General features: G+C 52.6%; 3 protein-coding genes across 4 annotated transcripts in view; 1 reads left to right on the top strand and 2 right to left on the bottom strand.

Annotated features, from left to right (window-relative positions):
• Positions 1–2481: 2481 nt before the first annotated feature.
• Positions 2482–6600, bottom strand: PHB2 (prohibitin 2). The gene is made up of 8 exons (XM_079936492.1): positions 6323–6600; positions 6076–6160; positions 5687–5766; positions 4582–4766; positions 4042–4171; positions 3836–3939; positions 3344–3421; positions 2482–2983 (listed from the first exon to the last, which is right to left on the bottom strand). Exons 1-8 carry the CDS (start codon positions 6447–6449, stop codon positions 2903–2905), a joined length of 870 nt encoding a protein of 289 aa, XP_079792618.1. The 5' UTR covers positions 6450–6600; the 3' UTR covers positions 2482–2902.
• A 178-nt stretch (positions 6601–6778) lies between these two features.
• On the top strand, positions 6779–12773 carry EMG1 (EMG1 N1-specific pseudouridine methyltransferase). 2 transcript variants are annotated; one of them, XM_079936505.1, is made up of 6 exons: positions 6780–7003; positions 11158–11259; positions 11369–11510; positions 11874–11932; positions 12010–12159; positions 12469–12765. In XM_079936505.1, exons 1-6 carry the CDS (start codon positions 6836–6838, stop codon positions 12580–12582), a joined length of 735 nt encoding a protein of 244 aa, XP_079792631.1. In that variant the 5' UTR covers positions 6780–6835; the 3' UTR covers positions 12583–12765. The 2 variants fall into 2 exon arrangements, with proteins under 2 accessions (XP_079792632.1, XP_079792631.1); XM_079936506.1 differs by lacking the exon at positions 12010–12159 and having other exon boundaries at positions 6779–7003; positions 12469–12773.
• A 56-nt stretch (positions 12774–12829) lies between these two features.
• LPCAT3 (lysophosphatidylcholine acyltransferase 3) overlaps positions 12830–13734 on the bottom strand; it is a 30140-nt gene continuing 29235 nt past the window's right edge. Inside the window, exons 12-13 of the mRNA XM_079936485.1 lie at positions 13596–13724; positions 12830–13368 (exon numbers count right to left, since the gene is read on the bottom strand). Of these exons, the coding sequence (XP_079792611.1) occupies positions 13608–13724 (117 nt within the window). The 3' untranslated portion in view covers positions 12830–13368; positions 13596–13607. The remainder of the gene's footprint in view (positions 13369–13595; positions 13725–13734) is intronic.

The following is a 13734-nucleotide window of genomic DNA, read 5'->3' as shown; positions in this document are numbered from 1 at the left end:
GGGGTGCTGAGGGTGGTGAGCTGGTGCCTGGGGGGCAGGGAGAGGCTGGCGGGGCGGGGAGGGGGCTCAGGGCGGGGAAGAGATGGGCGGGGGGCTTCCGAAGCCTTGACCCGGCCTCAGTGGATCAGCAACCCGGGATGGGCCTGGTGACGGCTGCCGGGCTCACCCGGAAGTGTCCCCGGGGACACGGGCGGTGGGGGAGGGGAGCCAGGGCTCCGCAGCTCCACCGGGCGCCTGGGCGAGGACTGCCGGCCCGTCCGGGCGGTGGGGTGGGGGCCCCCGTCTTACCCAGCAGTGTTTGGGTGCTGGTTGAGAGTCTCTAATACTGCCGGGTAATGATGGAGGCCCCTGCCCCGTGCCAGCGACGCCCACCGCCCCGGGCCCCCAGCACCCAGCTGGCCGTGCCGCCCACTCCCGAGCCTCCCCCAGCCCTGGAGGCCCCTTCCTCTTGAGCAGAGGGTGCTGAGAAAGAGGTGGCCCTCGGTTGGCTGTTGGCTGGTTGCCCACGGAAGGGACACAATGGCCCCAGCCCCTCCCCCAACCCAGTGTGATTTGTCATCTGGAGGACCCAGAACCCACAGCTTGACCCTGCGCTGGGGATTGGCTCGCAGACTTTCAATAGACCTCAGCTGGCCTGCGGCCAGGGTCCTTGGAGCGACGGCCGGCTTCAGCCCTGACGCCTGTGGCCGGCTCTGGGTCCATCTTCCAGCACAGTGTTGGATGGTCTAACGCTGAAGCTCCTAACACTGTCTGGTAAAGATGGCCCCCGGCCGGCGCCCTCGGCAATGACCTTCACGGAGCCCTGAAGACCACGGAGGCCTCCAGACCAGCAACCTCTGACCTTTACCCTTGGGGAGGGGGGGTTAAGTCTCTAGGAAAGGTAAACAATGGGAGGAGACAAAATGGCTGCCTCGGAGACGCAGCGGGACTTGGGAACACGTTGGTTCTCTGGGCACCTCCATCCTCCTCCTGCCTCGGGAATGCGAAGGAAATAAAATGCGGATGGGACTTGGGCGGACTCGTTCTGCGCATTCACCTCTCACCTTGGGCTTCCAGTTCCTCAGGGCTGGGGCGGCCACATCTGCTTGGTCTCCCCGTCCCTTTCATGACAACCTGCAGAGCAGGGGACAGTTAATCTACTTTCTTCAAAAGCCGAAGCAGCTGAAGGCGAACCCAGGCCCTCTGCCCTCTAACCCCACCACTAAGAATTCCAGGATTCCTACCTACACTTTCGCCCCGGCACGGCTGGGGTGGCACGTGGGCACAGCCAGCGGCCTCGTTTCTCTACCGCCCGACGACCCTCAGTGAGGGCGGCGCCGGGAAGGGACGAGGCGCCTGTCCCGTTGGGGGCCCAGGGCTGTGGGAGTGAAGAGCCCACCTCCAGAGGTCGAGCCCTGACTGAGAGACTGAAGTGTGGGTAGCCTGCAGCAGGCGACACGGTCTGCCAGCCGTCTGAACACGTAAACCCCCTGATGAGCACAAGTGGTCTCCCCACAGCTGCATGGAGCCCTGGTACCAAGGAAGCAGCTCCTGTTGGGGTCATCAGATTTTTGGTCTAGCTCAGCAAAGCCACAGCTGCTCCAGCCTTTAAAAAAGGAGATGTTGGTAAGCAAAGGGCTGATGCGGTTTAGGAGGGTGGGGTGGGGAGTGCAGCTGGCCTCGGACTCCAGGACTCGCAGTTCCCACCCTGGGTCCTGTTCTGGATCCGGCTCTGAGGGCTTCCAGGGTGAGAGCGGCAGGCCCCGGCTCTCCCTACCTGCCCCGGCCGGTGTCCTCGCGCCCCCTGCTGGAAGAGACGAAGGAGGACCCAGGAGTGCTCGGTGTGAGCGTGCGCATGCGTGCCTCCCCAGCCCAGTTCAGACACCAGAGGCTTTGACTTCGGATTAAGTAATAAACATTTATTGAGAATCTCTGGGGTGGTGGTTGTTGCTTCTGACCACGAGGGAGGAACCAACCCTGCAGGAAATCACACAGTCCCAACACCTCTGGCCGACACAGGGAGGAAAGTCACTCCCCTGAAAATGGTCAGTCTTTGTTCACCCGAGAAGGGCTGGGAGGACAGATGCAGAGGGACCATCACTTGACGGTGGGGGCGGGGTAGGGCCCCAAGCTGGCTCCTCAAAAACCGGGGAAGAAAAAGATCCACTTCCTCCCTGAGGGTGGAGTTCTTGTTCAGCAGTTCATTTCTTACCCTTGATGAGGCTGTCACTGTGGAAATGAGACAGACGGTGACATTATTGGGGGGGACGTACCTGTGAGAGGCAGAGCACCTCGGGCCACTCCCTCCTCAACTACCCTCCTCCCTGAATGTGTGGGTGGGGAGGTGAGAAAGGTGATGTGGTGGGGAAAAGGCAGGACCCCACAGAAACAAGGATGCACCATCAACTTACCTTCCCCTGTGGACGCCAGGTCACCAGATGAACAGGAAACACAGAACGACAAGAGAAAGGTACATGTGACTTGACAGTTTCATGCCCCACCCAACTCTAAACCCTCCTCCGCTCCCAAGGGAAAAAGACAAGTACGCTGGAAGCCCGGAATCTCAGGCTCTGGGAAGAAGACTTGCTCCCTGGCCACTGCCATTTCTCACCCCTGCTTTCCCAGCATCCTTCCGTGCCCCAGAGCAGCTCCCGAGGAAGAACAGCCAGTATCATCTTTTACCACTTTTCACTTAAAAACTTTACAATTAAAGTGCTTTTTACGTGAATAATCCCACTGGATCGCATAAAATCAATCCTGTGAGATTCAAGTTAGGAATTGTCAACCACCCACTTTTCTAAGCGGTTCAGAGACATGGTGTTTTCAAGGGTCACACGAGTAAGCTGGTAACGGGCGCCAGAGCCCAGGTGGCCAGACTCCAGCCCTTGTTCTGTGTCAACACCCCACCTGAAGGCCATGCCTCTCACCGGGTGAAACTTTCATCCTGTAGGTTCAGCACAAGGTTGTCAGCAGTGAGAAAGACACGATTCTGTGATGTGGCGATCTACAGGGCAGAAAGTAAGATGGATGTTTGTACCAAGCAAAAAAGACCTTGATTCCTGCCCTTGCAATTCAGTAACCACTGGTGGAACACGTGTGGGTTACGAACAGCGAAGTGGTGATGTGACAGCCACGGTTCTGCGCTCACACAAGGATCCAGAGCAGCGAGCAACTGTGGTGCATTAGGTCCACAAGAGGCATGAACAAAAGGTCAGGGGCGCCCAGGGGACACCATTTTCGATGGGAGGAGGAGTGTCAGAGAAGCCAGTTTGAATAGAAATCCGAACACGCAAGACCCTAATTCCCTCATTTCAATGTGTAGAAACACCTTCCCCCCTCAAGGCGGCCTTGAGCTCACACTCACCGTCTTAGAGATGTTCTGGGCTGCCCGAATCTTGCGCAGCTTGATGTAGCCTGGGTTCTTGCCCAGAGCTTCTCCCAGGTGAGCAGGGTGGGGTTAAGGGTTCACACAAGGCCAGATCTCAGCTGGGGCTGCACCCTATGACTCGGCTCACTCAGCCGTCCTCTGGGCTGTCAGATCCAAGGTTGCGCTCAGGTGGCTCGTGCCCAGCCCTACTTTGCCCCTACCTGTAGGCCTCCCCGCAGGCAGCTGCCGGGAACAGGAGGCAGCAGCACAGATGGAGGCAAGGCCAGCAGTGCTATTGATCTGCCTTACAGCGAGGAGCCAGGCCTCAGGTGCCCCACTGAGACTTCAGATCCCACCCGGCACCCCAACCCCCCAGGGGTCAGAGAGCACGGTTCGCATTCGCCTTAGTCTCATCAGCCAGCCCACGGGGCCGGGTGGGAAGCAGAGTGTTCCAGGGGCTGGGCTGAGAGCTCTGCAGCAGAAGGATATCATCTTGGCGGCCTCAGCCTCACCCTCGGCCTGCACGATCTTCTGCCGCTGTTCCTGCTTCGCTTTTTCCACCAGGAACTGGGCCCGCTGGGCCTCCTGCTGGGCTGTAGCGGGAGAGAACCGGGGTCACAGAGGTAAGGTGTCAGGAACCCCGTCCCTCCTCCTGCTTCCTCAGAAACCCCTGCCTGACTCCCCTTGCGACTCACCCACTTGTTTAGCTTCTACAGCAGCTGTGTATTCTCGGCTAAAGCTCAGCTCAGTGATGGCTACGTCATCCAGTATGAGGCTGAAGTCCTTGGCCCTCTCTGTCAGCTCCCGTCGGATCAACAAGGACACCTGGTGGCCGGGGGGAGGAGAGAGGGGCGTTGAGGGGACTGGAGAACTGAAAGGAAGGCGTGCTTCTGTGATCGTCAGAATCCCAGATCTCCGGAGAACTGCAGAAAGTGCGCTAACCCCTTCTTAGTTCCTCGTTAGGCCAGTTGAGCTGGGAAGGACTTGGGTCACGCTGACTCCTCCACGCTGTACCAACCCCACACACACGCCTGGACCACTTTTCTCCCATGCAGCCCGACACTAACTGCTATTGAGCTCCAATCTTGGCTCTCCTTGTTTCCCACGGTGGCCATCTGCACAGCTTTTTGGGGGCAACGGACCTCGGGTCACTACCCTTTCCTAACACCCAGTGTGCTGGGCCTAGGAGGGAAATGCTGATGCTACGCAGATGGTGATGGGAGCCAGAGCCAGACCTGGGCCCGCTGGGTGATCAGCTGGGAGGCGTTGAACTTGGCCACCACGCTCTTGAGCACCTCGTTGACGATGGATGGCAACACGCGCTCCTCGTAATCCAGCCCCAGGCGCTGGTACATGCTGGGAAGCTCCGCGGCGTTGGGTCTGGACAGCACCCGCAGGGAGATGTTCACCATCTGCAGGTCTAAGCGTGAGGTTAGCAGTGGCTGGGCAAGGCCACGGGGGCCTCACCTGGCTTCCTAGCAAAGCCTCCCTCCCCAAGCATTTTCTCCTCTGGCTTCTCTCTTTACCCAGGGCAATGCCCTGTGGTCCGGAACTGCCCCGCGGGGAGAAGAGTGATTCGGCACAGACCAAATGCGTCCTTGTCCACTGTCAAGTCTTCTCTACCCACAACCCTCCTCCAGTAAAGCTGACCTTTCTTTTCGCTACTCTACTTTAGGCTCTGTTACACTGTACCATAATCCTGAACTAGACTGTAAGGACTTGAGAACAGAGATGGTGTTTTGTGAATCCTTGATTTCTTAGGGCCTAGGGTTTCGGGAATATTAAGCAACCTGCACTAAAAGTCGTGCAGAACAGTACGTTACAGGTGAGCTACTTGCCTCATTGTGAACGTGTGTGTGTGTGTGTGTGTGTGTGTGTGTGTGTGTGTGTGTGTGTGTGTGTGTGTGTGTGTGTGTGTGTGTGTAAGGGTTGGTCTGGGGAATCTCAAAGGCACAGCTTCTGTGAATGGTCTAGGAGGGAACAGGTGCACCAGTGAAAAGTGCAGCCAAGTTTCCCCAGGACAGAGCGTACCAGTAGATTAATGAGTCAAAGAATTAAAAGAAAGGTTTTAAAACAAAGCTTTGTTCTAGGCAGTGACTAAGACAAAGGACAAACAATGCTCTCACCGAGTTCACGTTAAGGGGGAGGAACAGTTGAAAAATGTACAAACACACAGCGTGTCCAGAACGTACTCCTTGAACTCCAGAAGCAGGTACCTTTATTTTAGCTTGTTTGCAAAGGTGGAAATGAAGGCCCAAGAGATCTGACACTCCCATCTTGCCTAGTCTCTGGCTAGGCTCCCTTGTTTACTGCCAGTGGCACCCCAGTGCCCAGACCTACCTTTGGAGCCTGTGGGGGAGGAAATTTTTCGGGGTCTGGCGCGAATGTCATAGATGATGGGGTACTGGAACCAGGGGATCCTGGAGGGGAGGGAACAGGGACAGGGATTAGGATACTACCGTTTCCCTAGTTTTGTCCGGTTTTCCTTCACCACGTGTTTCTTGGCCTGCTCCTCCTCTTAATGACCACGGTCAAAAAGAAATTCTCTTTTCCCTCCGGAGAACAACAGTATGTGCTCCTGAAGATGTGGCCAGCACGCACTGTTCTGGGAGATGGGGTGAGGAGAGTAAAGAGCGGCGCGGAATCCCGCTGAAAGTCCTCCCACAGCCATAGGTGGGTCGGCGTTCAAGGGTGAAGGGTCAGGGTCAGTCCGCTCTGCCCGCCATTACCTGAAGTGAAGGCCCTCGGCCAGAATGGTGTCCTGCTGCACACCTCCGATCCGATTAAAGAAAATGGCTCTGTGCCCTCCTTCCACTGCAGGGAGAGGAGTAGGGGTCAGCCCAGGCCGGGCTCAGAGTACGTGCCAGCCTCTGGTGGGGCGGGGTGAGGGGCTGGGTGAGCGCGGGGACCTGGCGGGGCTGGGCAGGGGTCCGGGAAGGTCGGGCGGAGTCCGGAGGGCAGGCTGAGGTTGCTCACCGGTGAACACCGACTCGCGGACGCCGTAGGCCACGGCGCCGGCCCCCAGCAGCAGCTTCAGCGCCGTGCCCATGCCCCGGGGCCCGGAGGGCAGCCGTCCCGCTAAGTCCTTCAAGTTCTGGGCCATGTTCGGTCCTGAGGCCGGCGGCACCAGTGGTCCGAAGGGGGTGCCGGCCCGCCTCTACAGCTCTCCAGTTTACGGATCGCACTCTCCACACGAGGGTCCGGCTCCAGGTGCTCGCGGGAGAAAGGGCACCGGAAGTGCGTTCCCTTCTAAACTCTCCCCCCAGCCTACGGCGGACCCGAGCTTGCGGCACAGGAAGCACGCCTCTGGAAGTTCCCTCCCCTTTCTGGAACCCTGCCCTCCCAGAGCGGCTTCGGGAGCATCTGCAGCCAGCCGTCGCCATTTCCGAGCGCCCACTTTCAAAATGGCAGACGGAAGGAAGCTTGCATTTGGGGCGAGAGCGAGGCCCTAGTTTAAGGACGTTACACAATTTCCGGTCCGGTTGCAAGATGGCAGCGCCCGGTGGTGGATTCCAACCTCGTGAGCGGCGCGCCGCGGAGCAGGAAGAGGACTGGGATGCTGTGACGCCCAAGCGGCCCCGACTCGGGGTGGGAAGCAAGATCGGAGGCCGTAGGCTCATTGTGGTGCTGGAAGGGGCCAGTCTGGAGACAGTCAAGGTAGTTTCGGACTAGGGGGTGAAGAGCTAGTAGTAGATCGATAGGATGGGAACAGGTTGGGTGAGGGTGATGGGCTCAAAGTGGATGGAGAAAGCGGAGACAGGTGAAACATGCTTTGGAGAAAGAGTGGCCTAATCGACTGTCTCTTCCTTTAACACGGGTCGGCAGTGCTCGTTTTCTTTGCCCTTGAATCCCATTGCAGCCGTCACATGCTTGCTTCCGATTGATTTACTAGGATTCTATGGTAACCCTAACCCCATCCCCAACCCCCGAGTCGTCTAAGGGGAAGGGGTTTCGTCCATCGCGTCGTCCCGCTTTATCCCAAGACAAGCTTACTAGGTAGAGGGGAAAGGTAGTTACTGCAGCTCAGTCTTCCCACCCTTTTATTTGTAAGGACTTAATGTCTTAATACGTTGAAAGGTGTCTGTCACTCTCCTTTATATTATAATTATAATTTATATTATATTTATATTATAAATTTATATTATATAAATTTATATTATAAATATAATTATATTATTATAATTATAAATCATATAAATTTATATTATAAATATAATTATATTATCATAATTATAAATTATATAAATTTATATTATAAATATAATTATATTATTATAATTATAATAGATTTATAATCTGTACATTTCAAAACACTGCCTGGACCAGATTATCATTAATACTTTCACATCTTTATTTTTACTTATCATTGGACTCTTCTCCCGAAAAAATCCGGCAGTTCCCCGTCTTAAAAATTTGTGCAGTGTTCTCATTCTTTATGATATTGTTTCTCATACTGTTTAGAACTAAACTTGTTCAGTGAGTAGGGCCAGAAGAAATAGCACTGGTTTAGAAGCCAGACCCGGATTTTAATCTTGGTTCTTACACTAATTTCAAGTGTGTGATTTTGAGAAAACAAGTTTGTCCTTAGTTTGTAAAGCGGGGGTTAATACTTTGCAGGGGGACTGTAATGAAAGTGCTTTAATAGTACCTTGCCATAGTAATCCGAGTGCAATTCAGTTCCAGCTTTTCTTCCTCAACCACTATGGCACTTTATAAAGCTTGCAGTTTAGAAAACTGTTTTCTTTTTTGAAACGAGCAGCTCATCAGGTTTCCTTTCATTTTCTTCTATAATTGATATTTCTAACCTAATTATAGGTTCATATATTCATCTCTCACTTCATTGCCGCTGTCTCCCCAGGCTATTAATTCTGAGCATCACTTAACCACTTCATTTCTTCATATCTGTGGGGATGACAGTAGTACCTATTTTACTGGGCTGTTGGAAGGATTAAAGGAGTTAAGATGTGGAAAGGGTTTAGAATAATTTCTGTCACTTGGAAATAGTTGTTATTATTATTCTTGATTCAGGTTACTTATTAGGAAGTTGAAAAGGTTGTGGGCAAATTAAAGTTCCTAGAGCATGCTCCGGAATAAATTAGGCCAGTAGTCATTAATGGTACTCCAGGGGTGATGGACTCCACAGCTGGTTGAAATCTTCCATACTGTTAGCTTTTGTCTTCCTTGTGCTGATACCTCTTGCTTCTGCAAGCCTCATCTGGGCCTGCACTCTCCATTTATTCTTTTTCAATTTTTAAAAATTGTTTATTTTTTATTAGAGTGTAATTGCTTTACAATGTTGTGTTAGTTTCTGCTGTACAATGAAGTGAATCAGCTATATGTATACGTATATCCCCCCCTTTAAAAAATTAATTAATTTGGTTGTGCTGGGTCTTAGTTGGGGCAGGCGGGCTCCTTAGTTGCGGCTCCAGGGCTCCTTAGTTGTGGCATGCGAACTCTTAGTTGCAGCATGCATGTGGGATCTAGTTCCCTGACCAGGGATCGAACCCTGTGTTGGGAGCACAGGGTCTTATCCACTGCACCACCAGGGAAGTCACTCCATTTATTCTTTGTACTCCAACCTCACTGGCCTTCTTTAAGCTCTTTGAAAGCACTACGTTCTCTTATACCTTAAGGTCATTGCAGATAATGTTGTTTAACTGCAAGCACCCTTTACTCGACTCTTTGCTTTATTAATTCCTACTTAATGTTGATTCATTTAACAATTATTGAGCCTATTAGGCTACTCATTTTTCAGTTATTAGGTTAAATGTTACTTTCCCATAGAAATGACTCCCTTCCTGGTATAAATCAGGTCCTCATAATTCTTTAGTGAACCGTTTAGTTTTCCTTCGTAATGTTTATCACAATTCGCATTAAGTACTCATGTGCTTGTTTAGTTTGTCTCTTCCACTAGAAGGCTATAATGAGGACAGAGAATAAGGTTTTAAAAATTCTTGTATCTCCAGTGCCTATTACAGAATTACACATGGTATTCATTCTCTGATTATTCTAGTTAGTGGTTTTCAAGCTTATTAACCACAGCCCACAATAAAAAAAATTACATCGTGAGCCAGTATGTGCACTTAATTATACGAAGCCGAAAGTTCCATAAGGCTTTACTTACCATGACTATACTTGAAGTACTCTGATGTTTTCTATTCTGTTCCATTAAGAGAACGAAAACCCTGGTTATAACTTACTAATGGGTCAAAACTAGATTCTTCTATTCAAGAGGTTCTTTTTCTTCTATAACTAAGAGTGTCCCATGGACTTAGTTCTTGGTCCTTTGTTTTACTCTCTGTGACATTCTTGTTATTTCAGTTACTCAGTTAATTTCAAAATCTATATGCCTCTTCCCCCAAACTTTTTGGAGTCATATCTCAAGATGTTGCCGGACATACAAATGTGTTGATACATAAAAACTTGGCCTTTTCGAAACCTGTGTTTGTACTTACTGGTATGTTTTTATTTTTTTTAATTTATTTTTTTTAAGTCTTTTAATAGAGTACTTGGAAAGCTACGTATTTTTTTTTAATAAATTTATTTATTTATCTTTGGCTGTGTTGTGTCTTCGTTTCTGTGCAAGGGCTTTCTCCAGTTGCAGCGAGCGGGGGCCACTCTTCATCGCGGTGCACGAGCCTCTCACTGTTGCGGCCTCTTGTTGCAGAGCACAGGCTCCAGACCCGCAGGCTCAGTAGTTGTGGCTCACGGGCCCAGTTGGTCCGCGGCATGTGGGATCCTCCCAGACCAGGGCTCGAACCTGTGTCGCCTGCATTAGCAGGAGGATTCTCAACCACTGCGCCACCAGGGAAGCCCTACTGGTATGTTTTTAAACTTCTTATTCACCACCCTATAATGCTCCTCAGGGCTCTGATTTGCAGTTGTTTCTTTTAGCGGTTGCTCACATGCCTTAAAATTGGAACCACCCCTCTTTGTTTTACTTATGAGAACGTTCCTTGGTTAAACTACCTCTTGCCTCATTAGAATTTTCACATTTCTTCCTGCTCAGACTTGCAGCTCTTTGTGCATGTTTGTTTTAAGCAACCTGAGGGTAGTGACCGTGTATGTTTTGCCCAGTGTCTACATAATGCTTTTGTGATAAACAAGCATTCAGTCTTGCTCATTAACCTCACTTCTGCCTGGTTCCAGAATCCCTCACTGGCTTTGCCTAATACCCATAGGTTTTAAAATTAAATCTAGTTTAGGGACTTCCCTGGTGGCACAGTGGTTAAGAATCTGCCTGCCAATGCAGGGGACACGGGTTCGAGTCCTGGTCCGGGAAGATCCCATGTGCCACGGAGCAACTAAGCCCGTGCACCACAACTACTGAGCCTGCGCTCCAGAGCCCGCGAGCCACAACTACTGAAGCCCACGCGCCTAGAGCCTGTGCTCCGCAACAAGAGAAGCCGCCGCAGTGAGAAGCCGGCACACCGCAATGAAGAGCAGCCCCCGCTCGCTGCAACTAGAGAACACCTGTGCGCAGCAACAAAGACCCAGCGCAGCCAAAAATAAATAAATTTTAAAAAATTCAATGCAGTTTAGATCCTGTGGAATCACAGGCTGCACTCTTCCTCCCTTTTCCCTCCAAGACCAGTTATGGGATGGGGTGTGGGGGGAGGACGTGGCCACACAGTAATCCCCTGGACGGTTTTCAGGGCCGCACACCGTGTGTCTGATTTAGTAGGTCTGGAGTGGACATGAGAATGTGACTGTCTAACAGGTTTCCAGATGTTGCTGGTTGGGGACCACCTGAGAACCGCTGTTCCAGGTAAAAGCTTATGTTGCTCTTGACCTTGTTCCCTGTTCGTCAGGTGGGGAAGACGTATGAGCTGCTCAACTGTGACAAGCACAAGTCCATGTTGTTGAAGAACGGACGGGACCCTGGGGAAGTGAGACCAGACATAGCTCACCAGGTAACTCCAGGGACAGGGCTCAGGCCCCCGTGCCTCTGTATGGAAGGTAAGGCAGCTGCGTGTGACTTCTCTTCAGTCTTAACCGTGCCTTGGTCTCCGCCTCCCTCAGAGTTTACTGATGCTGATGGACAGTCCCCTGAACCGGGCTGGCTTGCTACAGGTTTATATCCACACGCAGAAGAATGTACTGATTGAAGTGAACCCCCAGACTCGAATTCCCAGAACCTTTGACCGCTTCTGTGGCCTCATGGGTGAGATAGAAGCCTTAGGACTTAAACTTGGCAGTAGTGATGAAGCGAGAGGCAAAGGGATAAATTAAGTGTGGCATTTTTAAGTGGGGGAGGGGCACATGTGGCTGATTCCAGAACAGGGGGTCTGCGCTTTCTCCCCACGCACAGTGGGTACAGCCCGCGTGGGTTCCTGGCTGAGGAGCAGGGAGGGGGCCTGTCACCACACAACCAGTGATGTGCTCGACAGCTGCTTGGCCATGACGTTTCAGTCGTGTAGACACGCAGGGCGTGTGGAGCTCGCCTCACCTGAGGTTCTTCCTGGTTAAGTTACTGGGCATAGAGGCAGGCTCTCTGGCTAGCTCTGAACTCTTTTTTCTGCCCTAGTTCAGCTTTTACACAAACTCAGCGTTCGAGCAGCTGATGGCCCCCAGAAGCTCTTGAAGGTGAGGTGTTGACAGCTACTAGTTGGAGGTAGTGCTCTGGGAGTGTGTCTGGGGCTGATTTTTCTGTCTTTCTTTAGGTGATTAAGAATCCAGTGTCACATCACTTCCCGGTTGGGTGCATGAAAATCGGCACTTCTTTTTCCGCCCCGGTCGTCGGCGATGTGCGGGAGCTGGTGCCCAGCGGCGACCCTGTTGTCTTTGTGGTGGGGGCCTTTGCCCACGGCAGGGTAAGGCCTGGGCTCAGCTCTTAGATTCTTCCCGGAGCTGAAGCTCAGGACAGAATCCCAGGAGCACTTAGTGTTTTGATGATCCTTGTCCTTATAAGTTGGGGACAGATGAAGCTTCCATTTCCTGCCCCCAGGGCGCATCGTTTGAGGAACGCTGGCATATGTGGCATGGTCAAAGCCAGGGCCGTCTCCGTCCTTTGCTCACACTGGTATTAAACAGCACTGGGAAATGGTAGTTTTCCTGCCCTAGACAAGGGCTGAGCCTGTGACGGAGTGACAGAGCCGGCTGACTGACTGCTCTCTCCCCAGCTGGACGTGGAGTACACAGAGAAGATGGTGTCCATCAGCAACTACCCGCTCTCTGCTGCCCTCACCTGTGCAAAGCTCACCACAGCCTTTGAAGAAGCGTGGGGCGTCATCTGACAGAAGCACCCTAACCTGACACAGAGACTGTGGACATTGCTTCCCCGCCCCGGTGCCCAGCTGACTGCCGCAAGACCCCCTTCCTGCACCGAGACCGGGGTTTGCGTGGGTCCGGGCTGTACACCTGCTATTCGTTTATCTTATAAACATTGTTCTTGCAAACCTAGTTGTGCTTTGGGGATTCCTAAGCTCAGCAGCCTCTGATGGTGTGACCTGGCGTAACCCCTCAGACTCAGGAAGACATATGAGGTTACAGTGTCTGCAGTTTGGCCCTGGGCTTCGCAGGTGGGCTTTGTGCCCTAAAGGAGGGAGCCCTGATTTCAGCCATGGCAGATGTGGAGGGCTGTGTCTGAAAGAAGGCAGTCAGGAGCGCTAGAAGTGAAAAACAACACACTGAGGTGACTTTATCTGGTACAATCCTAGGTAGAAAAGTGGAGCAGGTGGGGCTGTGCCCCTCCCCTCCCCCCATGGGGGGGGCGGAGGTAGCGGCACATATACAATCATCATAATAAATTGGCAGAAGAAAACCACAACAGATTCCTGGCTAGAGGGGGAGAGATAAGGCAACGTGCATGGGGGAGCCCAGAGGGGAGACAACGGGCCCCTCTACTCCTCCCACGAGAGTCTCCCCTTTGGCCCCAGATGGAGACGTGGCCGGCAGCAGAGGCACAGCTGGGGGAGCCCCGTCTTCCCGCACCCTGGCTTCTGGTTCTCTGTGCTCTGGGACGAAGGAGTGCTGTGGAAAGGGAGGCGAGTCGTTTCTGCACCAGTCCTGCTCTGGGCCACCTGCAAGGGGAGAAGGCGGGCGGGCAGGTTGGTCTCGCCTCCTAGTCCCCGGTCTGCAGCCCTTCCAGCTCCCTCCGGTCGCGCCTCAGGGCAGTCAGTGCCCCATGCTGTGCTTCCTGGAAGGCAGGCCCCGTGAGGTTCCCCCCGCATCTCCAGTACTACCCCTGCCCCAGTCTGTTGCTCTCTTCTGTAACCCGGTAGTTTCAGCTCAGCTGGAGGGATCTTACCAGGGAAATAGATTATTCCATTTTCTTTAACTTCTCTTTCCTCGGCACCAGTGCTTTGCGCACATAAGGCAATGTGAATAGTAGACTCAAGAAGAAGACGTGGCCAAGGAAATAGACGGATTTATACACCTGTGGAGGG

Source organism: Stenella coeruleoalba (assembly GCF_951394435.1).
Source record: "Stenella coeruleoalba genome assembly, chromosome: 11".
NCBI classification, from domain to species: domain Eukaryota; kingdom Metazoa; phylum Chordata; class Mammalia; order Artiodactyla; family Delphinidae; genus Stenella; species Stenella coeruleoalba.
This window is presented reverse-complemented; position numbering and strand designations above follow the sequence as displayed.